Source organism: Notolabrus celidotus, chromosome 22 (genome assembly GCF_009762535.1).
Source record: "Notolabrus celidotus isolate fNotCel1 chromosome 22, fNotCel1.pri, whole genome shotgun sequence".
Classification (NCBI taxonomy): domain Eukaryota; kingdom Metazoa; phylum Chordata; class Actinopteri; order Labriformes; family Labridae; genus Notolabrus; species Notolabrus celidotus.
In genome coordinates, this window is record NC_048293.1 from 27,128,119 (window position 1) to 27,153,368 (window position 25,250).

Here is a 25,250-nt window from a genome sequence, read left to right on the forward strand (position 1 = left end):
TCCCTCTTCTTGTTGCATGTTGTTCCACACCTCCATTTCCTCTCTGTCTCTTCTCCCTGATGAACTCTGCAGCCGGGTTGTGGGCGCTCTTTATGCTTGCTTTGGTACCAACAGTGGAGCATAAAGTGACTCTCCTCTTCTCTTACCTACTTCCTCTCCTCTTTTCCTACCTTCCTTCTTTCCTCGTGTCCCCTCCTGTTCCCTCAGTTTGACCCTGGGTGGAGTAAGCATCGATAAGTCGGACCCCTCCACTGTGGAAGCTCTGTCCGGTCAGACGGTGGTTCTTCCCTGCAGAGTCAGCCCATCACCGTCCTCCACTACTATCGTGGAGTGGAGGAGAGACGGCACCCCTCTGTCTCATAACAGGTACACACACACACATTCACTCACACACACACTCACAAACACACACACTTCCTGTCCATCAGTGTGACGTACTCCTCTTCTCTCCAGGCATCACCAGCAGCCCAACGGCTCCCTCTTAGTCGGTCCTCTCACTCAGTCAGACTCCGGTTGGTTCCTGTGTTTGGCGACTCGAGGGCGTGAGAGGGATCACCGCTACATCTACCTGTCTGTCACAGGTGAGGTCACACCTCTGCTTCTTTATTCTACAGTCAAACAAACATAAGTCAGTCTGTGTCTGCATAGTGCATGAGGGTCCCCGTATCAGACAGTTAGAAGCTTTCTTTGGATTTGAACGATGCAGCACATTTTCTTTAGTCTCAAAGATTTTCATGTGAATCCGTTTGATTTAAAAAGGTTTAAAAAGTTCTGATCTCATGATGGTCTGCAGCATTTTCAGATTCCTTCGTATCAGGAACCGAGTTGTGGAATAATCGCACCGACCTAGCTTAGTGGTTGAGTTGCGCCTCATGTATGGACCCCTTTCACTTAACATTACAGTGTGCTGTTTGACTCCGAGCTTTGTTTTGATGCCCAGGTTCATTTGATTTTTATGTCATCAATTGTATTTAATTTTACATGTCTGAGCCTCTGTTTCATTGTATTTGTTTTGTCTTGTTTATACATTTAAAAAGTTACAAATGAAGGGGCGCTGCTGGCCTAGTGGTCTAAGCGCCCCACATACAGAGGCCACAGTCCTCGTCGCAGGGGTCGCCGGTTCAATTCCCAGCTGTGACCATTTCCTGCATGTCTTCCTCCACTCTCTGCTCCCCACATCTCCTGTCTCTCTTCAGCTGTCCTATCAAATAAAGGCAAAAAGCCCAGATGCTCATTCATCTTTCTTTTTCATTGATTATTGAGAGAAACTTTCCTCACATTTAATAAAAACCTCTCCTCAGTCGAGCTAGTTGGGGTCAGGTTTGGTCAAAACTGGGATTCGACCCCCTTTAACCCCAATTAGTCCACAACAGGAAATTAGATCAGATTACTGAGGCTCTGATGTCAGAGATGATGATATCACAGGTTGTCAAGATGAAGCCTGAAAAGTAGTTAGCTGTTCTTTACGCATGACGTGCTAATGTGACGTTATGTAAGTGAATTATGGCAGAGTGTTCACCAGAGGATGTGTGTGTGTGTGTGTGTGTGTGTGTAGAGGGATCACCTCCTCTGGCTCCCACCTTACTGCCCGGAGACAGTCCCGTCCGTCGGTAAGAACTCTCTCTCTCTCTCTTCATCTCTTCTTTAATCTTTAATATTTCATGTCTTGAAGTATTCGTGATGTAAGACGCTGTGAATGATCCTCTCAGGTTCAGCATCGAGCGCTCCAGCTCCTCTCTGCTGGAGATGCGTTCAGGACAAACAGCCAGACTGAGCTGCAGGGTCGTTCCTCCGTCCGCTCTGCAGTCCGTCAACATTCAGTGGACGAAAGACGGACAGACCATCCGCGACTCCAGGTACTCACATCACCACTTCCTGCTCAGCTTACCTGGTTTCACTTCCAGAAATACTTGAAGGTCAATAAGAGAAGTTATTTTAACTCAAGGTGTTTATATTTGGAGAGCAAATCATTTTATGAACTCAAAATTTAAATAACTATTCTTTTATTTCAATTCTCAGATATGGACAGTTGCAATATGAGGGTGAGGTGTCTTAACTCCTCTCCTCATCGCTCCCTCTTGTGTATTTGTGAGGCAGAGTTCAGTGTGACAGATTTCTGTTTGGATACTTTCAACGTGTCAAAGTCTCACTGGCTGTTTTTTAAAGTTTCCTACCCCAGGTCTGATCTAAACAAACTCACACATGATGATCTTTGGAGTGTGAGGAGGTGCTGTAGATGAATCCATCCAACAGCAGTATACAGAGGAGCTCAAATGCAGCTTTTAAAACTGACATGTAAAAGTAAAACACTGGGGCAGGGATCTTTCTGCAGCATCAGGACCGCTCTTACTTCTACTTAACTCTTTGTGCATTGCTGTGATAGTTTCCTTCCTGCTGTGTTTCAGGTATACTCAACATTCAGACGGCACGCTGATCATTGGCCCTCTGAGGTCAGGCGACGCCGGCGTCTTCACCTGCACGGCCTCGTCCCAGCAGCAGCTGGAGCAGAGACAGCTGCAGCTCAAAGTCCAAAGTGAGTTTCAATCATCATGTCTCAGTGACAAGTGATGCTGGTGTTGTTATTGCACTCTGTCACCAGCAGAGGTCAGTGTATCTCTGTGTTATGACTGTTACAGGTTGAACTCCACTGCAGGACTTCTGAGAGTCCATGAGAGTGTTTAATGTTTCATGTTCTGGTTCTGCAGCCGACCTGAAGATCACCACAGCTCCCAACAACATCGTGGTGTCTGAAGGCAGCACGGCTCTGCTGCCCTGCGTGGTGTCAGGAGACAACGTCAACATCGGCTGGTCCAGGTGAGAACTCGCATCTCCGTCACGTACGCTCGCGTTTATCCTGTCAGAGCTGAAGATGAATGGATGATAACGAATGCATGCTAGAACATGTTATTAAAGGGGAAGAAGTGAAATGAACGAATGACAAAAACTAAATGAAAAGAAGACCTGCAGTCATCAGAGTCCTCCTCACTACCTGCTGCATATTCTGAAGCCTCTTTAATCCTCTCAGTTACTTTCAATTAAAACATCAACAGTTGCTGGTTTCAGCTTCCTACATTCAAACATGTGCAGGTATTTAGTATGTCATGAGGAGTCTTTGGGTGTTTTTGAGCTTTAAAGACACAATTTAAATATGACACATCCGATTCTTTCAACCACTTCCTATAAATGATACTATTAGATGAAGTTAGGCTTGCATTGGTATGCACACTACAACAATTGGGTTGTATATCATGCATTTTTGGCTCACTTAAAATATTGAATTTTACCTTATTAAGATAAAACTTTTGAAAAAATGTACAAATGAGCTTTTTTTTACACTTGAATCCGACTCTTTTCATTCCTCAAAGTGTCACTGTAACTCTCAATCATTGTGTTTAACTCTGACATACTCGTGAAATCTTCAGACTTCATCTCGACTGATGCAACCATCAAATAAGAAACCTAACATCTGTTAAAGAGACACGAATAAAGTGAACTTTTACTTGCAGGAACTGACTTTAAAAAGAGCTACAGACCGTTTATGGTTGGTAAAAAACAAACAAAATGTCTTTCTTCAAACTGAAAACAAGTTCATTGGAATTCAACAGGATTTCTTTGTATCTTAAATCAGGTTATAACAGGAGAAGCAGGAGAAGCTTGAACCTGCAGGAAGTTAAACTGTGTCCATAGAGTTACTTTAAATACACACGTCTTTTAGACATTTCTCTGTCTTCTGATTTTATTCTGCACTCAGCTCCTGTAGATATTAATTTCAGGTAAAACTTGAGAGCATGGAGCATCAGGAGAGAGGTAGGTACACTCATGGACCAAAGCTGACTTTCTTCTGTCTCCTGTCTCTCTCTGTAGAAACGGCATCCCGGTGCGTCCCGATGGTCGTAACATCCTCACCTCGTCTGACGGCAGCCTGATCCTGAACAACGTGAAGCCTTCAGACGAGGGAACGTACACCTGCAACGCTTACACCGGGATCTACTCTGTGAGCGCCACGGCTGAAGTCAGAGTCACTAAAGAAACACAAGGAGGTGAGAGGAACACTCTGATGGTTTAAGCTTCTGTTATCAGCAGATTTTATCAGATACAATCACAAGTAAGACGCTCCAGAGTCACATAAAGGATCACAGGATGATTTTACTTTGCAGAGCCACACAGTGTCCCTGTTTGTTATTGATTGTGTGAGTTACAGACAGAGGATAACTGTCTTTAAATCATCTCAGGTGGTGACGTTCCTCCAGAGTGCGTGGACCAGCCCGAGCTCGCCAACTGTGAGCTGATCGTCTACGCCCGACTCTGCTCCAACTCGTACTACTCCAGTTTCTGCTGCGCCAGCTGCACCCGACACTCACAGAGGAACAAAAGGTTCGGCCGGCAGGGTTAAAGCTGCAGACGTTTTTTTTAAAGACTCTGTTTGAAACATTGAAGCCGTTTTTATGGACTGCATTTATATAAAACAGAAAAAAACCTTCCAACACTGAACACCTGCGATCGCCAAAAGGACTCCAGACACAGAAATCTGACCTGTTTGAGGTCATACAGGGATATTACAGGGACTGATGGCTGTAGATATGAATCTATGAAGAAGGCCTTTTTACCTGCTGCGTTTAAAAAAAGCCTTTAAATGAAAAGTACCACTGTAACAATCAGCTGACTGTGTTTCTCTTGTCTTTGAATAAGTTATTTACTCCGTGGATCTACTGAACATGTTCTCTGTTTTCTAGAGAATGATGATTTCAAGGATTTAACATGTAAATCCAGTAAAACGCTCAACCCTCTGCCGTGCTCTTTGACCTCTCATGTTTTTTTAATCAACACTTTCTCTGTTCAAGTGTTTCCTGTCTGCGCTGTTTATTTTTTATGTAATTATTTGATAATAAAAAAGATATTTTGATTAAAAAAATTGAAGTTTGTGTGAGTTGAATATGACTTGATGTTCCAGTCTGCACCACAAGCTGCAGCTGCTCCACACCTGGATGCCTGTTTTTAAGGGTTTTGCACATGGAGATGGTGAAGTAAGTATGACAGAAACATCATATGTATGTTGCGGTTTCACAGACAAGGTTTCCTGTTTTTGTGACACAAACATCTGGAAGAAAAGAAGGGTTACATCTTCAGTTTGAAGGTCTCTGCTGGTGGAAAATAAAGCTATAAACTGATGAGCAGTGCTGGGACATAACAAGGTAACACACTCACTGTTATTCTTATGTAGCTTATAGCAGGTTCCCAAACTTTTCAGCCCACGACCCCCACTGTCCCTCAAAGTGATTTAATGTGGCTTCATTTAGCTGGTCTGCAGAAAATGACACTCCCTATATGAGCATGTGTCTGTGTTTCCTGTGCCTTTATGAATTAACCTGCTGCTACTGATGCTTTAGATCAGTGGTGTCCAAACTTTTTTCAAAGAGGGCCACTTTTGATGTTGTCAGACTGCCTCAGGGCCAGCGGCTCCTACCGAGACTTAGGCATCATAAAAGTTATATATGAAATCTCCAATTATTTTAATTTTTTTCTCAATACATCAGTAAATAGGTAGTCCTCAGTTCTCCACAAGCCATGAATACATTAGCAAACTTTATCTTCTGGAGGAAAATGGTCGGGCAGTGTGAGTTTCTATGGCAGGATCATGATCTGGATTTCATCACACTTCTTTTTCTTGTTGTTTTTAAGACTTTTCTGACCAGCAGACAATATTTTAAGGAGAAAATAATTATTTTACTGAGTTCTGTTTTAAGTTTAGTTTTATGCACCAAATTTTGCCTTTTCTGCACAATTTCATAATTTTGATCTTGTCTTGTTTCCTCTTTTGTGTCTTCTGAACTTTTAGTGTTCATCAAGAACATTTTCACATCATGATGAAAACATTCATTCGAAAACCTGTCAGCTTTAAGAGTTCTTGTGTTTCTTCTTTATTGTCGTCTTGCAGAATTCCCAGAGCTTTGGCTTTATACAAGTAGTCCATATGAAGCTTTTTGAGACATTTCTGGATTGACTTTAGTTTTGTTTGTGCGCTTGAAAGAAACTACAAATGTCCAGATGATTCAGAATGGGATTCATTTCTTTGCTATAAATAAAACATTTTAATATGGAAGCTTGGGGCCATAAATAAATGGACCTTGGGCTGCAATTGGCCCCCGGGCCGCACTTTGGACACCCCTGCTTTAGATCATTCACTGTTCACTAACTCTAAACTTAGGAGTCATCTGGCAACAAAGAAAGGCAGAAAACTCATTACATTTTCTATTTTCAAGGTTCTATTTCAAGGTTAGCTTCTATTTATGTTGATATTATTTACTGTAATGGGTAAAATGTACTCATTTTAGATAACATCTTTTAAAAGAAACAATTTGGAAGAAGTCTCACGACCCCACATTTGTGTCTTGCGACCCCCTAAGGGGTCCCAACCCACACTTTGGGAACCCCTGGCCTATAGTATTTAATATCATTGAACTTAACCCTGATATTATCATTTTCTGCTACCTTTTTCCTCTCCATTGCATCAGAAAGCTAATATATGTACAGACTAATGCTAAACTTCCACAAGGCCTGTGTCCGGTGAGTGTGCGTTCTCTCTGCGGTGCGGCTCCGTGCTTTAACGTGCGTCGTCACTGACTGGATGCGTTTTCGGAGCGCAGCACTGAGCAGCAACTTCAGACAGCTGGAGACACGAGCCTGAAGACTTCCCGCGATAATTAGCCTCCAGAATCTAAAGTTCTGAGCTTCTCCTCGCCCATGTTGTCTCTCTGGTCCTCTGCAAACCTCTGACCTGTTGACTCCAGGCCTGGAGTGTTTTATTCTGAAAATCAACCACACGTTTTATTGTTGTTAGCAGTCTGACTTCCGGTGTCGCTCGTTCTGTCCTTAATTGATGCACCTGGTGATAATTGAAATTGTGCGTGTCAGCTGTAAAGGTGGAAACGCGGATTCAGTGGAAGTTTGAGACACTCAGCAGAGGTGAGCTCCAGCCAAACCTGGCTTCTCTTCCAGCCTCTGCCTTCCCTGTCCTTTTTCTTACATCTACCTCATAGTTCACTCTCTCTTCCCTCCCCTCATAAAAAGTGAAGGTAGGGCGTACAGCCTAACCCAGCAGAGGTGTGCTCTAGGCCAAACAGGCTTCTCCCTTCCTTATCCTCTTTCCAAAATCCTCCTACAGACTCTTCTCTCTGTTTGCCTCTTGTAGTATGTGAGTGTGATGGACAATGAGAGCAGTGGTGGTTCTGGGGAGGGGCCAACAGGGGCCAGTGCTCCTGTGAAACTGAACCTGGACCCCCCTGTGCCCCCCCCCTCCACACCAAACAAATATTATACAATAAAAAAAGCTTCGGTATCGCGCCGATGTTACAGGCAGAACACATGCGTGTGGCACTTGGTTCCAGTCCCTTAGAGCACTAAGGGACTCATGTTGAGTGTAAACAGCCAATCAGCTGCTGTCAGTCTGCATGTTGATCTAGTACACAGTAGTCTATATGTCTAGTATTTAGGGATGTACTGATGTTTTGCCAGTTTGTTCCCCAGTAAAATTGATATAGAACCACCACTGAGTGAGAGCTGGCATGGAGGAGGACAGGTTCTGTGATGCTGCAGCTACCTGTTGGGCCTCCCTGATGTGTCTTGGGCCTAACTTGAAGAAACACAGGTGAGAGGAGGAGCACACTTGATACTACAGTGACTTTGGAGGCCTTCAGTGGCCTTGTGGTAGGTTAGATAGTATCAACACGGTCCTACTTGGAGTTCACATAAACAGAGCCTGAGTCTTCTGCAAAAGCACCAGAATGAGGGGGCGGTCGGTCCTCATTGAGTTACTTTGCAGAGAACGTTTTTCTTACTGAAGTTACCGTGCATGTTCAGACTGTCTTGCAAAAATAGTCTCCTCATGTTAGGACTCATTGTAAGGAAGGAAACTGAGAGCCTGTAAAAGTTGTTCTGATAAACTCCACCTTTACTTTACACACACATGTAGATAAACCCGGTCTACGTTGGCCCTGAAGGTCAAAACACGTCATTTCAGGAGTTATTTTCACAAAATGTTTTTCTGGGAAGTCATCGCTCTGACCTCCAGGGCCACCGTACACGCCCTACCTGAACAGATGAAGTCAAATAGTCAACCTAAGTTTGTTTTCTGTTGAATACGACCCTCAATCAGACTCTGACTGAGCTGCAGGAAGCCGTCTGCATGTTTTTATCTTGGTTACTGTAACTAAATATAATAATCTCCTGCATAACCTGAAAATTCAGATCTCTGCACCAGATCTCAGGAAACATCTGCTGTGAGAATAAACCCTCTCATAACAGACTGAGCGAAGCTTCAGTTGACACAGAAAGGAGAGTTCTGCAGCTGCAGGTGTTTGTGGTCGTGTACTGAACAAACACAGAGAGCGATGTGAGGCTGCTCTGTGACCACATCCTCTGTCTCCAGCAGCAGCAGCCGCTCTCAGAACACCGCGCTCACTTCCTGTCGTTGTGTGTTACCTACTTCTCCTCCCTCGGATGCATACAAGAAAAACCTAAACTGTCACAACCCTCCTTCTTAAGGTCAATCGTCTAAATCTGCAAAAACAGAATATGTCATGGAGCATTTTGAGTCAGCTCTCAGTTTTCTTCTTGGAGGTGTTTGAAATAAATTAGCTGAAGTTTCCTGAGCTGTCGTGTTTCAGCATCACTCAGAGGAACAAACATCAGTTTCTGAGAAGAGATGCAGATAAACAAGACGCTAAAGATAGATCAGTGTGTGGAAAAAGTGTCGTTCAGTGTGGGAAGAGAGACATGATGAGACTTGTTTGAATTGACTGTCGCAGGTCGTCTGAAATAAGGATGAAGCCTTTTCTACGGAGGCCTTGAAGATCAAAACTCAACATAAATACAGGAATAGTTTGCACAAGATGTTGCTCTCCTGGGATGTGGTCGTGTTTTGACCTTCAGGGCCACCGTACCTGCCCTTTCTCTGAATGCATTTAAAGTTTTATGAAGTTTTACTGTCTAGAGGTGACAGCAGAGTTCTAAGAAAAGCCTCTAATGCTTTAACAGAGTCACAAACACACGATAATTATCGTTAAAGTGAGTTTTATTTTGATTTTAAAGCGATGATACAACTTATGGTAACTCCAGTACAGAGAAAACAATCAATGTGCTGCACTCAGACTGCAAAGCTGCAGGTTATGCCCCTCTCTTGTAACTTCAGTTTGACTTTCAGGAACACAAATATGAGGTTTTCAGAGTCAAACAGCCAGAATAAACTAAATACGTGAAGCTATAATGACATACGTCTTTGTTTCTGTAAGTACAGAAAGCTAAATGACGAGGACGGCCCTGTTAGCCCGTTCTGAACATATGTTGTGACAGATTTAAGCTCCCCAGTGAGTAAAGCTCGCGCAGAGATTTCTTCATTCAGCTTCAAAGCTTCCAGCTCTTATTTACATTCTTGAACACACGACTGAAGACGCAGAGTTCTCCTCTCCGGCCTCAGCTCTCCGCTCTCACTTCTTCTGCTTTCTTCCCTGAAACACACACAATAAAAAAAAACACTTTTAATGTCTTCATCCTCGTTTTAGAGTCAGAAACCGATCAGAGCTGAGTCTCTCTCAACAACAGACCTTAAGCTTCAGCAGCAGCAGAGCCACGAAGCCTCCGTAGATACAGCTCTTGACGATGAGGACGGTGTAGCAGAGTTTGGCGCTCTGTGTGACCTTCAGGTATTTCTCTGCAGACAGTTCAAACATCAGGATGAGATTCAAAGAGATTCAAACATCAGGATGAGATTCAAAGAGATTCAAACATCAGGATGAGATTCAACCATCAGGATGAGATTCAAACATCAGGATGAGATTCAAAGAGATTCAACCATCAGGATGAAATTCAAAGAGATTCAAACATCAGGATGAGATTCAAAGAGATTCAAACATCAGGATGAGATTCAAAGAGATTCAAACATCAGGATGAGATTCAAAGAGATTCAAACATCAGGATGAGATTCAAAGAGATTCAAACATCAGGATGAGATTCAACCATCAGGATGAGATTCAAACATCAGGATGAGATTCAAAGAGATTCAACCATCAGGATGAAATTCAAAGAGATTCAAACATCAGGATGAGATTCAAAGAGATTCAAACATCAGGATGAGATTCAAAGAGATTCAAACATCAGGATGAGATTCAAACATCAGGATGAGATTCAAAGAGATTCAAACATCAGGATGAGATTCAAAGAGATTCAAACATCAGGATGAAATTCAAAGAGATTCAAACATCAGGATGAGATTCAAAGAGATTCAAACATCAGGATGAAATTCAAAGAGATTCAAACATCAGGATGAGATTCAAAGAGATTCAAACATCAGGATGAAATTCAAAGAGATTCAAACATCAGGATGAGATTCAAAGAGATTCAAACATCAGGATGAGATTCAAACATCAGGATGAGATTCAACCATTAGGATGAGATTCAAAGAGATCCAAACATCAGGATGAGATTCAACCATCAGGATGAGATTCAAACATCAGGATGAGATTCAACCATCAGGATGAGATTCAAACATCAGGATGAGATTCAAACATCAGAATGAGATTCAACCATCAGGATGAGATTCAAACATCAGGATGAGATTCAACCATCAGAATGAGATTCAACCATCAGGATGAGATTCAACCATCAGGATGAGATTCAAACATCAGGATGAGATTCAAACATCAGGATGAGATTCAACCATCAGAATGAGATTCAAACATCAGGATGAGATTCAAACATCAGGATGAGATTCAAACATCAGGATGAGATTCAAACATCAGGATGAGATTCAACCATCAGGATGAGATTCAAACATCAGGATGAGATTCAAACATCAGGATGAGATTCAACCATCAGGATGAGATTCAAACATCAGGATGAGATTCAAACATCAGGATGAGATTCAAACATCAGGATGAGATTCAAACATCAGGATGAGATTCAATCATCCAGCAGAACACAGTGAGAGTGTGACAGGAACACTCACCTCTCGTTGGGACTCCTTTTTTGGCTGTGTCTGGAGAATAAAGAGAAGAATCAGACAGTTAGCATGATTTTCAAACAGAGTAAAGATCCAGATGAGATTATTTCTGAAGTTATTGTAAACAAACCTTCTTCTCCATTGACAGAAGCAGTTTGATTGAGCCATCCTTCCTCGCCCCAGAAGCTGACTTTGCAGGTGAAATTATTCTCAGGGCTGTGCCACTCTTCAGCAGTGACCCTCAGCCTGCTGCTGATACTGTAGGTCTCGTCTTCCTTCACGGCGCTGCTGTTAATGACCATCCTTCCGTTGATTTCTTCATCGTTCAAAAACCAGGAGAAGACGATGTGGTCCGGGTAGTATTCACTGGCCACACAGACGATCGTCTTCTTTTTCTGGTCTGTCTTCCCTCCACACTCCTTTTTTGAAGGAGGAAAAAGTGTGACCTTTGGTTCAGTGATGTTACGATCCTCATCTGCAAAGACAAAGGACAGGAAGCTGCATAAACATGGACAACAAGACACAGAAATCTAATGTACAAGTGACACCTTTTAAACCAGAGCTCAAACACCAGGATCGACAGAAACCTGGAGGAGCTTTTCACACAAAGTAAAACCGGATCATCGCAGAGAGCAGACGCCACACTGCAGCTCTTTAAACCTTCTCTCTGTCACATGCAAACTGAGCTTCATGCAGAGATCTTTCCTCAGCACAGAGACACACACTTCTCTTTCAACCCATTTAAAACACATCTTTTTTATGAGTCTCTTTATCCTCTTCACTTTCAGACTACATTTAATTCATCTCTTTCTCCGTCTTTAGGAGGAACTTTTGGTTTGTGTTACTTTTGGCGCCCATTGTGGACAAAGCAGTCTTTGCTTATACTGTCCTCTACATGCTTAAGTAGTGTCCTCTGACAAAAAGTCTCATCCTGCTGATTTTGCAATCAAATGTGTCATTCATTGTGAATATTTAAAGAGTAAAATGTAAAATAAGGTTGTTTCTTCAGCTGCACGACTCGCACCTACCCCCTCACACCGGTTTCAGGCATTAAATATAACAACACAGGAGTTGTCAGTCTTGTCACTGATGACTTTGGTAGCTTTTGGAGGTCATAAAGAAGCATCAGTATCAATTTTAGTCTGTTTCATAACGAGCAAAAAACTCCTCACAGGAGCTTTAAATGGAAGGAACGACCTCCAGAGTTTTTAATCGCCTCCTTTAGAAACCACTGAGCTTGTTCTGTTGTTTTAGATTTGAGGAAAAATGAATTTATAATTATAAATCAAGAAGTCAAAACATCCTCTTCATTTTTATTTCTTTGTTTTTTAAGTATTTTTCAACATTTAGCTCCTCTTCATCTCCTTCTTTTATGCCCTGCAATGATTTTCTTCTGTCTAACATGTTGGAACTCAGAGCTCCTTTTAAAACCCGTCCTCTGAGAGTCACTTTCTACTGCGTTACCTTCAGGAGATGCATTTCATCTTTCACTCAGATTCATCTCAAACTTCAGATTTCTTTTGCAGCTTTTGTGCAAACCTCTCCAGCAGAGCATCGTGCTCCTGGAGATGTTTCTTTAAAACCTTTCTTTAACCTGAAGACACAACCGACTGAGTTATCAGCAGCAGCTAACAAAGCCTCTACATACAAATATAAAACACAGATAATGTCTGTAAGGAGTCTATGAAGTCTTAATTCGTCCAAATCAACCAGAACATCAAGCTGAACCTGCAGCCAGGCAAGTCTCCCTCCACATCTCATTAAAATCACACAATAATGAAGACTTTAAGAGAGCTGTTTTCATCCTCACTGAGAAATAAATCTCTAATCTAAAGACGATTTAAAATCCTTTCCTTACCGAGCACTGTGAGTTTAGTTCCAGCTCCAAAGTAAGCAGGGTCGTAGTTGTTCACACTGACACACGGCTGCAGTTAAAACCTCTCCACCTCTCAGCAGTGAAGCTGAACACACGGTCTTTAAACTTCAGATTCAAGTTCCCTTAAAGAGCATGAGATTAACCACAAACCCTGACCCTGACCCGACCGAGTCTCAGAGCAGTTTGATGATTTATTATTTCAGTTTTTGTGATGGTCTTACCTAGAACAGTGAGTTTAGTTCCAGCTCCAAAGTAAGCAGGGTCGAAGTTGTTCACGCTGACACACGGCTGCAGATAAAACCTCTCCACCTCTCAGCAGTGAAGCTGAACACTCGGTCTCTGAGCTCTCATTTTAATCTTTCAATCCTTCTGCAGAAATGCTTTCACACACTTTAACTGCAGATATTTAAGTCAGGGTTTTACTTCTTCAGGACGTGAAATAATCAAATGATCCTCACCTTGAAGCAGATTTGCAAACACTGAGAATAAAACTTTCACTCTGCCAGATTCAGTAAACTCTGGACTTCATCTTTAGTCATGTTCAGTAAGTTTGGCTGGTCTTACCTAAAACAGTGAGTTTAGTTCCAGCTCCAAAGTAAGCAGGCTCGAGGTTGTTCACGCTGACACACAGCTGCAGATAAAACCTCTCCACCTCTCAGCAGTGAAGCTGAACACTCGGTCTCTGAGCTCTCATTTTAATCTCTGAATCATGCACACAAACACACACTTTATCTGCAGATATTTAAGTCAGGGTTGAACTTCTTCAGGACGTGAAATAATCAAATGATCCTCACCTTGAAGCAGATTTGCAAACACTGAAAATAAAACTTTCACTCTGCCAGATTCAGTAAACTCTGGACTTCATCTTTAGTCATGTTCAGTAAGTTTGGCTTGTCTTACCTAAAACAGTGAGTTTAGTTCCAGCTCCAAAGTAAGCCTCTCTCTGGTTACTCACAGTGTTTCAGTGAGCTGATAAGAAGTCAGTGTGAGAGGAATAATCCGGGCTCACAGCCAAATCTTTAATTCATGCTCCACTTTCACCGCACCACTCTCAACACGCTGGATTTTACTCCCACTAATTTACCTGCTTTAACTTCTTTAACACTTTATTTTCACTCATTTTCTTTAAGAGGGTAAAATCAAATGTCTTCATGCTGTTTCTAAATGTTGTCTCTGATCATATCACAGAAATAAGAAGCTGGTCAGGTGAAGCTGGACTCCTTTTCTTACCTAAAACAGTGAGTTTAGTTCCAGCTCCAAAGTAAGCCTCGGTGTATGAGCACAGTGACTTTCCTCCGTGACAAAAACTCTTCCTGATGTCTCTGTTAATCCGTCTGCTTAAAGATTCTTCCAACTCTCTTTCTTTACAAGCCAGGACTTCAAATACATCTTTCAGATCAGCCAGCCTGTACGAGTGTTTATACAGTGTCTAAAACATCTCAACAGAATCAAACCTGAACTATATTTAAAGCACTTTAAATGTTTTCTTACCTAACACAGTTAACTTTGTTCCTCCACCAAAGTAAGCCTCTGCACCACCACCAGAGTCACAGTGAGCTTCATCTGTGCTCAAAACTAACCAACACACCTCTCACTGCACTCTTTGGGCGACTAGATTAACATCTCAAGTTAATTCACTTGTTTTTCATCCAAACTAAGATACAGTTTGGATGTTTACTCACCGAGGACAGTCAGTTTAGTCCCAGGGCCAAAGTAAGCTTCGTACTGACACAGAGCTTGAGCTGAACGTCACAAAGTTTGAGCTCAACCTGAACTTTAAGAGATCTAGAATCACTTCTTTCATGTTTTTAAGAAAGTGTTCTTCCTGCAGAAATTATGATTGAACCATAAAAACAAGAGATGTCTCTTACCTAACACAGTTAACTTTGTTCCTCCACCAAAGTAAGCTGGTAAAGTGCTCGTCACAGTGAGCTTCATCTGTGCTCAAAACTGAGCAACACACCTCTCACTGCACTTTTTAGTTTGCTCTATTAGATTTACCTTCCTATATCAAGATGATCTTTCCTTTGCATCCAAACATGTCTCACAGAGGAACAAAGAAGTCTTAGTTTGGATGTTTTACTCACCGAGAACAGTCAGTTTAGTCCCAGGGCCGAAATAAGCTTCGTACTGACACAGAGCTCAAGCTGAACGTCACAAAGTTTGAGCTCAACCTGAACTTTAAGAGTTCTAGAATCACTCCTTTCATGTTTTTAAGAAAGTATTCTTCCTGCAGAAATTATGATTGAACCATAAAAACAAGAGATGTCTCTTACCTAACACAGTTAACTTTGTTCCTCCACCAAAGTAAGCCTCTTGCGTACCACCAGTGTCACAGTGAGCTTCATCTGTGCTCAAAACTAACAAACACTCTTCTCACTGCACACTTTGGGTGACTAGATTTACTTTCTTATGTTAAACCATTTTTTTTTCCATCCAAAAGTGTCTCAAAGATACAGTTTGGATGTCTTACTCACCGAGAACAGTCAGTTTAGTCCCAGGGCTGAAGTAAGCTTCGTACTGACACAGAGCTCGAGCTGAACGTCACAAAGTTTGAGCTCAACCTGAACTTTAAGAGATCCAGAATCACTTCTTTCATGTTTTTAAGAAAGTTTACTTCCTGCAGAATTTATCATTAAACTTTAATAAGAGAAATTTCTTACCTAACACAGTTAACTTTGTTCCTCCACCAAAGTAAGCCTCTCCAGCACCAGAGTCACAGTGAGCTTCATCTGTGCTCAAAACTACTCAACACACCTCTCACTGCACTCTTTGGAAATTAGATTTACTTTCTCATGTTCAATTCACTTCTTTTGCATCCAAACTCATCTCAAAGAACAACGAAGTCTTAGTTTGGATGTTTTACTCACCGTACTGACACAGAGCTCGAGCTGAACGTCACAAAGTTTGAGCTCAACCTGAATTTTAAGAGGTCAAGAATCACTTCTTTCATAATTTTAAGAAAGTATTCTTCCAGCAGATTATCACAGACTCAACATAAATCAAATATCTCTTACCTAACACAGTTAACTTTGTTCCTCCACCAAAGTAAACCTCTTCAGAACCACCAGAGTCACAGTGAGCTTCATCTGTGCTCAAAACTACTCAACACACCTCTCACTGCACTCTTTAGTTTGCTTTGTTATTAGATTTACCTTCCTATATCAAGATGATCTTTCCTTTGCATCCAAACGTGTCTCACAGAGGAACAAAGAAGTCTTAGTTTGGATGTTTTACTCACCGAGAACAGTCAGTTTAGTCCCAGGGCTGAAATAAGCTTCGTACTGACACAGAGCTCGAGCTGAACGTCACAAAGTTTGAGCTCAACCTGAACTTTAAGAGTTCTAGAATCACTTCTTTCATGTTTTTAAGAAAGTGTTCTTCCTGCAGAATTTATGATTGAACCATAAAAACAAGAGATGTCTCTTACCTAACACAGTTAACTTTGTTCCTCCACCAAAGTAAGCCTCTTGCGTACCACCAGAGTCACAGTGAGCTTCATCTGTGCTCAAAACTAACAAACACTCTTCTCACTGCACTCTTTGGGTGACTAGATTTACTTTCTTATGTTAAACTACTTTTTTTTCATCCAAAAGTGTCTCAAAGATGTAGTTTGGATGTTTTACTCACCGAGAACAGTCAGTTTAGTCCCAGGGCTGAAGTAAGCTTCGTACTGACACAGAGCTCGAGCTGAACGTCACAAAGTTTGAGCTCAACCTGAACTTTAAGAGTTCTAGAATCACTTCATTCATGTTTTTAAGAAAGTGTTCTTCCTGCAGAATTTATCATTAAACTTTAATAAGAGCAATTTCTTACCTAACACAGTTAACTTTGTTCCTCCACCAAAGTAAGCCTCTCCAGCACCAGAGTCACAGTGAGCTTCATCTGTGCTCAAAACTACTCAACACACCTCTCACTGCACTCTTTAGTTTGCTTTGTTTATTAGATTTACTCTCTTAAATGGAGATTACATTTTCTTTCAATCCAAACTCATCTCACAGAGGAACAAAGAAGATACAGTTTGGATGTCTTACTCACCGAGAACAGTCAGTTTAGTCCCAGGGCTGAAATAAGCTTCGTACTGACACAGAGCTCGAGCTGAACGTCACAAAGTTTGAGCTCAACCTGAACTTTAAGAGTTCAAGAATCACTTCTTTCATGTTTTTAAGAAAGTATTCTTCCAGCAGATTATCACAGACTCAACATAAATCAAATATCTCTTACCTAACACAGTTAACTTTGTTCCTCCACCAAAGTAAGCTGGAAAAGTGTTCGTCACAGTGAGCTTCATCTGTGCTCAAAACTGAGTAACACACCTCTCACTGCACTCTTTAGTTTGCTTTGTTATTAGATTTACTCTCCTATATCAAGATGTTTTTTCGTTTGCATCCAAACTCATCTCACGGAGGAACAAAGAAGATACAGTTTGGATGTTTTACTCACCGAGAACAGTCAGTTTAGTCCCAGGGCCGAAATAAGCTTCGTACTGACACAGTGCTCAAGCTTAACGTCAAAAAGGTTGAGCTCAACCTGAACTTTAAGAGGTCTAGAATTACTTCTTTCATTTTTTTTATAAAGTGTTCTTCCTGCAGAATTTATCATTAAACTTTAATAATAAGAGAAATGTCTTACCTAACACAGTTAACTTTGTTCCTCCACCAAAGTAAGCCTCTGCAGTATTAGAGTCACAGTGAGCTTCATCTGTGCTCAAAACTACTCAACGCACCTCTCACTGCACTCTTTAGTTTGCTTTGTTATTAGATTTACCTTCCTATATCAAGATGATCTTTTTCATGCATCCAAACTCATCTCACAGAGGAACAAAGAAGTCTTAGTTTGGATGTTTTACTCACCGAGGACAGTCAGTTTAGTCCCAGGGCCAAAGTAAGCTTCGTTCTGACACAGTGCTCGAGCTGAATGTCACAAAGCTCTGATCTGACTGAGAGTTTGAGTACAGTCAGAGAGCTCGGTCTGTAGACTTTATCATAAAGAATGTTTTCTTACCTAACACGGTTAACTTGGTTCCTCCACCAAAGTAAGCTTCAGTGCCCTGATTGTCACAGTGAGCTTCATCTGTGCTCAAAACAACACGCTCCCTGTCCTTCTGTTAGTCATGAAGCATTGACTGTACTGCAGGCTAACAAAGTGTGTTTCTCTTGAACATTAGATCCACTTTAACGTCACTTCAGCTCCTTTAATCGGGTGAATTCATGAGGATGAAGTTTGGACGTCTTACTCACCGAGGACAGTCAGTTTAGTCCCAGCGCCGAAGTAAGCTTCGTAATCGGCACAGCGCTCAGGCTTAATGTCAAAAAGCTCTGAGCTGAACTGAAGAGCTTTAACACAACACACTTAAACACTTCTAACATGACTTACTTTTGATTATTTAAACCTTTCTGGACTCACCTAAAACAGTTAGTTTGGTTCCTTTTCCAAAGTAAGCTTCGTTGGTGTTGTCACAGTGCAGAAACACTGAGCATCAAACTCTTCTTTCTTTCTCTATCAGAGTTACCTTTAGGAAACTTTTACTGAAGTTTCTATTCAAACTAAGACTCTGAGGTAATATTAAATCAGTCAAAATAAATTAAGAGCTGAAATATTTACCTAGAACAGTCAGTTTGGTTCCTTTTCCAAAGTACGCTTCAGAGTTAGAGTCACAGTGCAGAAACACTGAGCATCAACTCCTCTTTCTTTCTCTATCAGACTTACCTTTATTAATATTTAATTATATCTCTATCTATACTTAGACTCTAGAGTGTGTAACATCTTTTAATATTTAGTTAAAGAGAAAACATATTTACCTAAAACAGTCAGTTTGGTTCCTTTTCCAAAGTACGCTTCAGAGTCAGTGTCACAGTGCAGAAACACTGAGCATCAACTCTTCTTTCTCTCTCCATCATTATAACCTTTAGTTAATTATATCTCTATCCATACTTAGACTCTAGGGTGTGTAACATCTCTTAATATACAGTTAAAATCTGAAGTATTTACCTAAAACAGTCAGTTTGGTTCCTGGTCCAAAGTACGCTTCGTAGTTATTGTCACAGTGCAGAAACACTGAGCATCAAACTCTTCTTTCTTTCTCTACAACAATCATCTCTGTGGAGTTTTCACTGTGATCTCTCCCACAGTGGGACTTTAAAGTGTGTGAAATGGATCAAACTACAGTAAGAACCTGAGATATTTACCTAAAACTGTGAGTTTGGTTCCTGGTCCAAAGAAAGCCGGCTCATTGTAACTCACAGTGTCTCTGTTCAGCTCAATATTTCAGAGTTTTCACTCCAGCAGCTTTTTCTTTCTCTCTCTCTCTCTCTCCAACATTTGGACTCTTTTCACTTTGTTTCAGTCTATTAAAGTCACTCAAGTTTCAACTTACCCAGAACTGTGAGTTTAGTTCCCTTTCCAAAGTAAGCTTCAGTTCCAGAGTCACACTGAAAACCTCCTTCACCAAAAAGTCCCCAAACTCTGCAGAATGTGTGCGTTGAGACGGAGTGATAATCCAGAGGATGAAGAAGGTTTAAACGTGCAGGATGAGCTTCATGATGTTCAGGTTTCTTTTCTGTTTGTGAAGATGAGAAAAGAAGCATCCAGATGATTCACTGAGGGACAAAAAGTCATGTTTCTAAAGATGTTTCTGCACAGAAACAAACCTTTCACTGCTGAAGTGTTGTCCCGTCCTGCTCGGCTTCAGATTTCATGTTTTTCTGCTCTCCTGGCATCACGCAGCCGTCTGCACACTGTGTGTTAATGGGAGGAGGTTTTTGTACGGCGGCTCTATAGGATTGTATCACCGTGGCCCCCTGTCCCCACGGTGAAAAACACTCACACAAAAACCTACTGCCAGTTTGTTTCTCTGCTCCGCCGTATCTCAGCCTCCATCTCTGTGAGCCTGAGAGAGCAGCTGTGCAGCTCGGCTCCAACACCACCAGCTCACTGCTGCTATTTCTGTGACAGCTAAGAAAAGAAGAAGAGGAGGAAGGAAGAGAGGAGACTGAAGAGAGATAAACACAGATCAGAGGGAGGGTCGACACTGCTGGTCACACCTCTTCATCCTGACAGATCACAGTGACGTGAGGAGACACATCTACAAAAAGCACTTCTGACAAGATGTGCCTGACGCTGCAGGGAGTCCTGAAGTCTCATGTTTCTGTTTGTTTGTTTGTTTTTCAAAGTAGAGAAACACATGTCTTTGAAAATGTACAAAACATCCTCCACACCTTCTTTATCTAGCTTTCTCTTGATGTGTTGTTTAGATGTTGAGGCTTTTTAAACCGATGCAAAGCAAACAGATAAATGAGTCTGCAGAGAGGAACCAGATTTATATTTTTGAACTGTTTATTTAGATTTTTCACAGCTTGACACACAGTTTCTATTTTACTTACCATCCATATAATGAAAATAAATACATACATGAAATTTATAAAAGGAAATAAATAAATAAAATACACATTTATATATAAATTAAATATATGTAGAGTTCATTTGCAAAAACAGATAACTCCGTTTTTATACATGTTCAAAAACGATATTTCTTTTTGATCTAGATTATTATAATAATATATAATTATATATTTTTTATTTTATATTTTTTATTTAACTCTCATCTACATATACTCTTTTAATGTAAACTACCTCTGCACTACTCACCACTGCACTATTATCATATTATTTGTAGCCTGTCAGTCATGCCTGTTGTTCTTTTTGATGTTATTATTATTATATTTATATTTTTATTTGTATGTCTTATTCTCATGCCTTTGTACAAAGAGAGCACAGTTTACCAAAGTCAAATTCCTTGTGTGTTCAAGCAGACCTGGCCAATAAAGCTGATCCTGATTCTGATTCCTAATGAAGTTACACTTTCAAGATACCTCTGATAAGTAAAGTCAACCTCAGTTGATTGATATAATATAATATAATATAATATAATATAATATAATATAATATAATATATGGGGGCGGCAGTAGCTCAGTCTTGGCTTGAGAACCGAAAGGTCGCCGGTTTGAGTCCCAGTATGGACGAAGTTTGGCAAGTGGACTGGTGGCTGGAGAGGTGCTGGTTCACCTGCCTGGGCACTGCCGAGGTGCCCTTGAGCAAGGCACCGAACCCCCAACTGCTTGGGGTGCGCTGGTTGACGGCAGTATCCTCACTCTGACATCTCTCCCTAAGCATGTTCACTGCATGTGTGTGCATTTGTATGTATATACCAAAAAAACTGTATGTGTAGCATGTCCAAATATAGCATGAGTGAAAAAATTGAATTTCCCCCCTGGGGATCAATAAAGTACCTTTCTTTCTATTACCAAAAGCTATTAATAGAAAAATATGTTTTTTGAAACATTTAATTAGTTCTTCAAAAGTGAGTTAACCGTTTTTGCAAATGAACTCTTCATATATAAAGAATAAATAGATATGATAATAATAAAAATGAATGGTACAAATAAGAATAAAACATAACCTAATGACGAGAATTTCAGACAGGGGTCAGGGCCGCCCATACAACCACGCCAAATGAGGCCAGCTTCATTTTGAGTCAGTGAATGTAGATATTAATGCACTTTACTCCACTGATGCAAACTCTAAAGAAGTTTCTCATCACAGCTAAAATCTCCTGATGGAGTCTGAGCAGCAGCTGCATGTTTATTGTTTTATATTTTCTATGTATGCAACCTTTAACAGCTAAAAATATGTAAGCATATATTAGCATCAAATGCATTTTAACATCCTCTTTTTTCATGACTCCAACATATTAGATATATATTATATTATATATTAGATACTCAAACTAATCTATACAAGACTCTAAACCAGGGTGTCCAAACTTTTTTCAAAGAGGGCCACATGTGATGTTGTCAGAATACCTCAGGGCCAGTGGATCCTACTGAGACTTAGGGACCCTAAAAGTTAGATATGAAATATTTAATAGTTATTTTAAATGTTTTCTCAATAAAACAGTAACTAGGAAGTACCATGTAAACATAAACAAACTTTATCTTCTTCTGGAGGAAAATGATTTTCATTCGGGCAATGTGGGAAAAATATTGTCTCATTATTTTCCTATGGCAGGATCACGATCTGGATTTCATCACACTTCTTTTTCATGTTGTTTTTAAGACTGTTCTGACCAGCAGACGACATATTAAGAACTAAATCATTATTTTCCTGAGTTCTGAACATTTTTTATTCACCTAATTTTGCCTTTTCTGCACAATTTCATAATTTTGATCTTGTCTTGTTTCCTCTTTTGTGTCTTCTGAACTTTTAGTGTTCATCAAGAACATTTTCACATCATGATGAAAACATTCATTTGAAAACCTGTCAGCTTTAAGAGTTCTTGTGTTTCTTCTTTATTGCCATCTTGCAGAATCCCCAGAGCTTTGGCTTTAGAGAGGTAGTCCATATGAAGCTGTTTGAGATAATTCTGGATTGACTTTAGTTTTGTTTGTGCGCTTGAAAGAAACTACAAATGTACAGATGATTCAGAATGTGATTAAGTTCTGTGCTATAAATAACACAATTTAAGATGGAAGCTTGGGGCCATAAATAAATGGACCTCGGGCCGCAATTGGCCCCCGGGCCGTACTTTGGACACTCTAAAACAGATTCCTCCTGTATGAATGTAATTAGTTAAGCTTGGTTTTGTTCACACTTCAAAGTCAGACATGAAACTGTTTCACAAAGATGCACAACAGCTGTAAATATCTACGTTTATTAATATTAATATTAATATTAATATATCTGTCTTGCATATTCTGTTTTTATGTTCAATGTCACAATTTAAAACACAAAAGGTGGTATCTTGGTGAGAAAGCAGGAGGTGGGGCATCTCAAGTAGTTGAACACTAGTTAGACTAAAGCTAATAAATTGTGTGTATTGTACAACCCAAGCCCACTTTTTGGCAGCTGCTGGAATTGTAAAGGTGGAGTTGACGTTGTGTATGAATCAATCCACCTTAAATGACCGTCGTGTTTGTTTTTAATCATCTCTCATTCATTGTCTCTCACTGAAGCTAATCGGTCTTCACCTCCCTCTATCCCTCTCTCCAACACGGTCTCAGCAGATGTGTGTCTAACATGAGTCTGGTCCTGCTGGAGGTTTCTGCCTGTTAAAGGAAGTTTGTCCTTGCCACTGTAACTTGCTAAATGCTGCAAAGTGCTCTGCTCATGGTGGATTAAGATGAGATCAGACTGAGTCCTGTCTGGAAGATGGGAATGGATCTGATCCTGTTTTGATGACAGGCTGTCCTTTCTCTGCTGATACCAGAGCATCAGTTCAAGGTTGTTGTCGTTGTGTTTGCAGGAGATCTGGACCTCAGAAGTCTCCATCACTACCTGTGGAGGAGAGCAGATTATCAAAACATCACTGAGGCAGAGCAGAGATTAAGAAAATGTGACTTTAGATGTGTTCAGTATATTCCAATAACATTCAACATCTTAATGCAATAACATATGAGGAGAAAACCAGAAGTCTGAACTGATGAAGGCATGTTGGGCACTGTTGGAGAAGAGTAAGGCTGTGATGAACATGCAGCAGAGTGAAGAGGCTGCTTATGTGTGTTGTTATCACCGCTTCCTCATGGTAAAAGCTGCATAGCGTGTGCTTTGTCTCCACCTGTTGGTCAAAGTCAGCCTCAGGACCTTGTTTACTGTGTTGAGTTTTATTCCAGCTTTTGTTGTTGTTGTTGTAAAAACATGGCTTCCTCACCGCTTAGTAAAAACTATTTTAAATGTATGATCTCTTACAGATAGAAAGTTTGAGTGAAAGTCTGAGGCTGCTGTCTCCAAACCTCCCATCATAGTATCTGATCTGGATGAGAAGTAAAGACCCACACTGGTTAGAGGACTTTGAAACAGGTGTAAGGGGCTGTGAACTGTAACACAGAGATGAAATGAAACCATCATCAGAAGCTTTTTGTATTGAGAAACAAAGATCTGTAGCACTGTGGAGACTAGCAGCACAGAAATACACTGCACTGCTGTTCAGATCCACTTCTTTGATTGTTAATGTGCAGTTCTCGTTTTCATTTGCATTCCCTGTTATGCTCACTTTGTCTTTGTCTTCAGGATATCCTGTATTTACGTTCATGTATCCCAGGTACTCCATCTGTCCATCTTCCAACTGTTTGTACCAGAGGATTCGGTTATAGCCACTAATTTTATGTCTGCAGTTAAATATTGCCGGTTCACCCAGTCTCTTGATCACATCAGATGGATCCTGGTTGACCTCTTTGCCGACAGAGACCCCTGTGGAAACAGCAGAAAACACAATCCCAGTTTGTAAGAATGAGAGGAAATAGATTTTAAAAATCCTTCATTAAAATGTCAAATTTGGATATCATTGAATATAATGTTCTCCAGAGTACCTGAGACGATGAAAACATTCAGAGTGACACAGAGGAAAATGATCATGATGTAGTTTCTGACTGAGTTTAACATCAGTCTGGTTATTGCTTCTCTTTCTTCATCCCAGTTTACTGTGAGCTCGTCTGCTGACTCTTCCTCCTCTCTTTAAGGAAACGCCTCTTCTTCCAGTTTCACCAACACCACCTTTTAAAGTGGGCGGAGTCACATTGTACCTCCAGTTCTTTACATGAACAACATCATATCAGACACCAACACACACCACAGTTTCATGAAGGGTATATACTGCCACCTATCAAAGATAGTCACACAGACCTTTAGTCTTTTTAAAAACTACATATTTTATTCCCCATAAGATCAGCTGACTTTGTGACCTGCCTGAAGTAACACTGTGCTCAGTTTCTTATATCATAACTCGTTTATTACATTCTGTTATCTGTACATTTGACCAGTGGAGGTGCTGAAGGATGGAGCAGGAGTGGGTGAGTAACCGGGTCAGCTGAGTTCTGGACATGTTGGAGTTTTTGGAGGTCAGTGGAGGGAAGGCCGTAAAGGATGCTGTTGCAGTAGTCCAGTCTGGAGGTTCTAAAGGCATGGAGGAGGAGAGAGAGGAACACTTCTTTCAGAGCGGTGGTTTCAACAACCACTGCTCTATTATTCACAGAGATCAGAGATTTAAATGAAGAGGCTTGTTGCAGGTGTGAGGGCGGCTGTGAGCCGACAGAGATGATAAAATGTGGAGAGCAGGTTTTTGTACTGATGAGTGGTGACATGCAGCACTGTGGAGACTAGCAGCACAGAAATACACTGCACTGCTGTTCAGGTCGGCTTCTTCAATTGTTAATGTGCAGGTCTTGTTTTCAGCTGCATCCCCTCCGATCGTCACCTTCACCTTCACATCCTTCTCTAGGGTTGGATCAGTGAGGGACATATATCCTAAGAGCTGCATCTGTCTGTCTGACTGTTTGTACCAGAGGATAACATAATAGCCTGATATTTCATGTCTACAGTTGAGTGTT

At 40.9% G+C, this 25,250-nt stretch overlaps 2 protein-coding genes across 2 annotated transcripts in view; one reads left to right on the forward strand and one right to left on the reverse strand.

Annotated features, from left to right (window-relative positions):
• The window catches only part of paplna (papilin a, proteoglycan-like sulfated glycoprotein), a 32,654-nt gene extending 27,748 nt beyond the window's left edge, over positions 1 to 4,906 (forward strand). The window contains 8 exon segments of the mRNA XM_034674360.1: positions 208 to 366; positions 454 to 581; positions 1,556 to 1,610; positions 1,710 to 1,856; positions 2,406 to 2,533; positions 2,706 to 2,814; positions 3,865 to 4,040; positions 4,233 to 4,906. Of these exon segments, the coding sequence (XP_034530251.1) occupies positions 208 to 366; positions 454 to 581; positions 1,556 to 1,610; positions 1,710 to 1,856; positions 2,406 to 2,533; positions 2,706 to 2,814; positions 3,865 to 4,040; positions 4,233 to 4,393 (1,063 nt within the window). The 3' untranslated portion in view covers positions 4,394 to 4,906.
• A 4,146-nt stretch (positions 4,907 to 9,052) lies between these two features.
• On the reverse strand, positions 9,053 to 24,312 carry LOC117806520. Its single transcript, XM_034675477.1, has 16 exons — positions 24,234 to 24,312; positions 23,821 to 24,114; positions 23,614 to 23,741; positions 23,132 to 23,202; positions 19,708 to 19,823; positions 18,110 to 18,205; positions 16,908 to 16,967; positions 16,500 to 16,559; positions 16,111 to 16,170; positions 15,347 to 15,406; positions 14,559 to 14,611; positions 14,100 to 14,298; positions 11,124 to 11,468; positions 11,000 to 11,029; positions 9,600 to 9,706; positions 9,053 to 9,503 (listed from the first exon to the last, which is right to left on the reverse strand). The coding sequence occupies exons 1-16, from the start codon at positions 24,304 to 24,306 to the stop codon at positions 9,483 to 9,485; spliced, it is 1,773 nt and encodes a 590-aa protein (XP_034531368.1). The 5' UTR covers positions 24,307 to 24,312; the 3' UTR covers positions 9,053 to 9,482.
• Between the last annotated feature and the right edge of the window lie 938 nt (positions 24,313 to 25,250).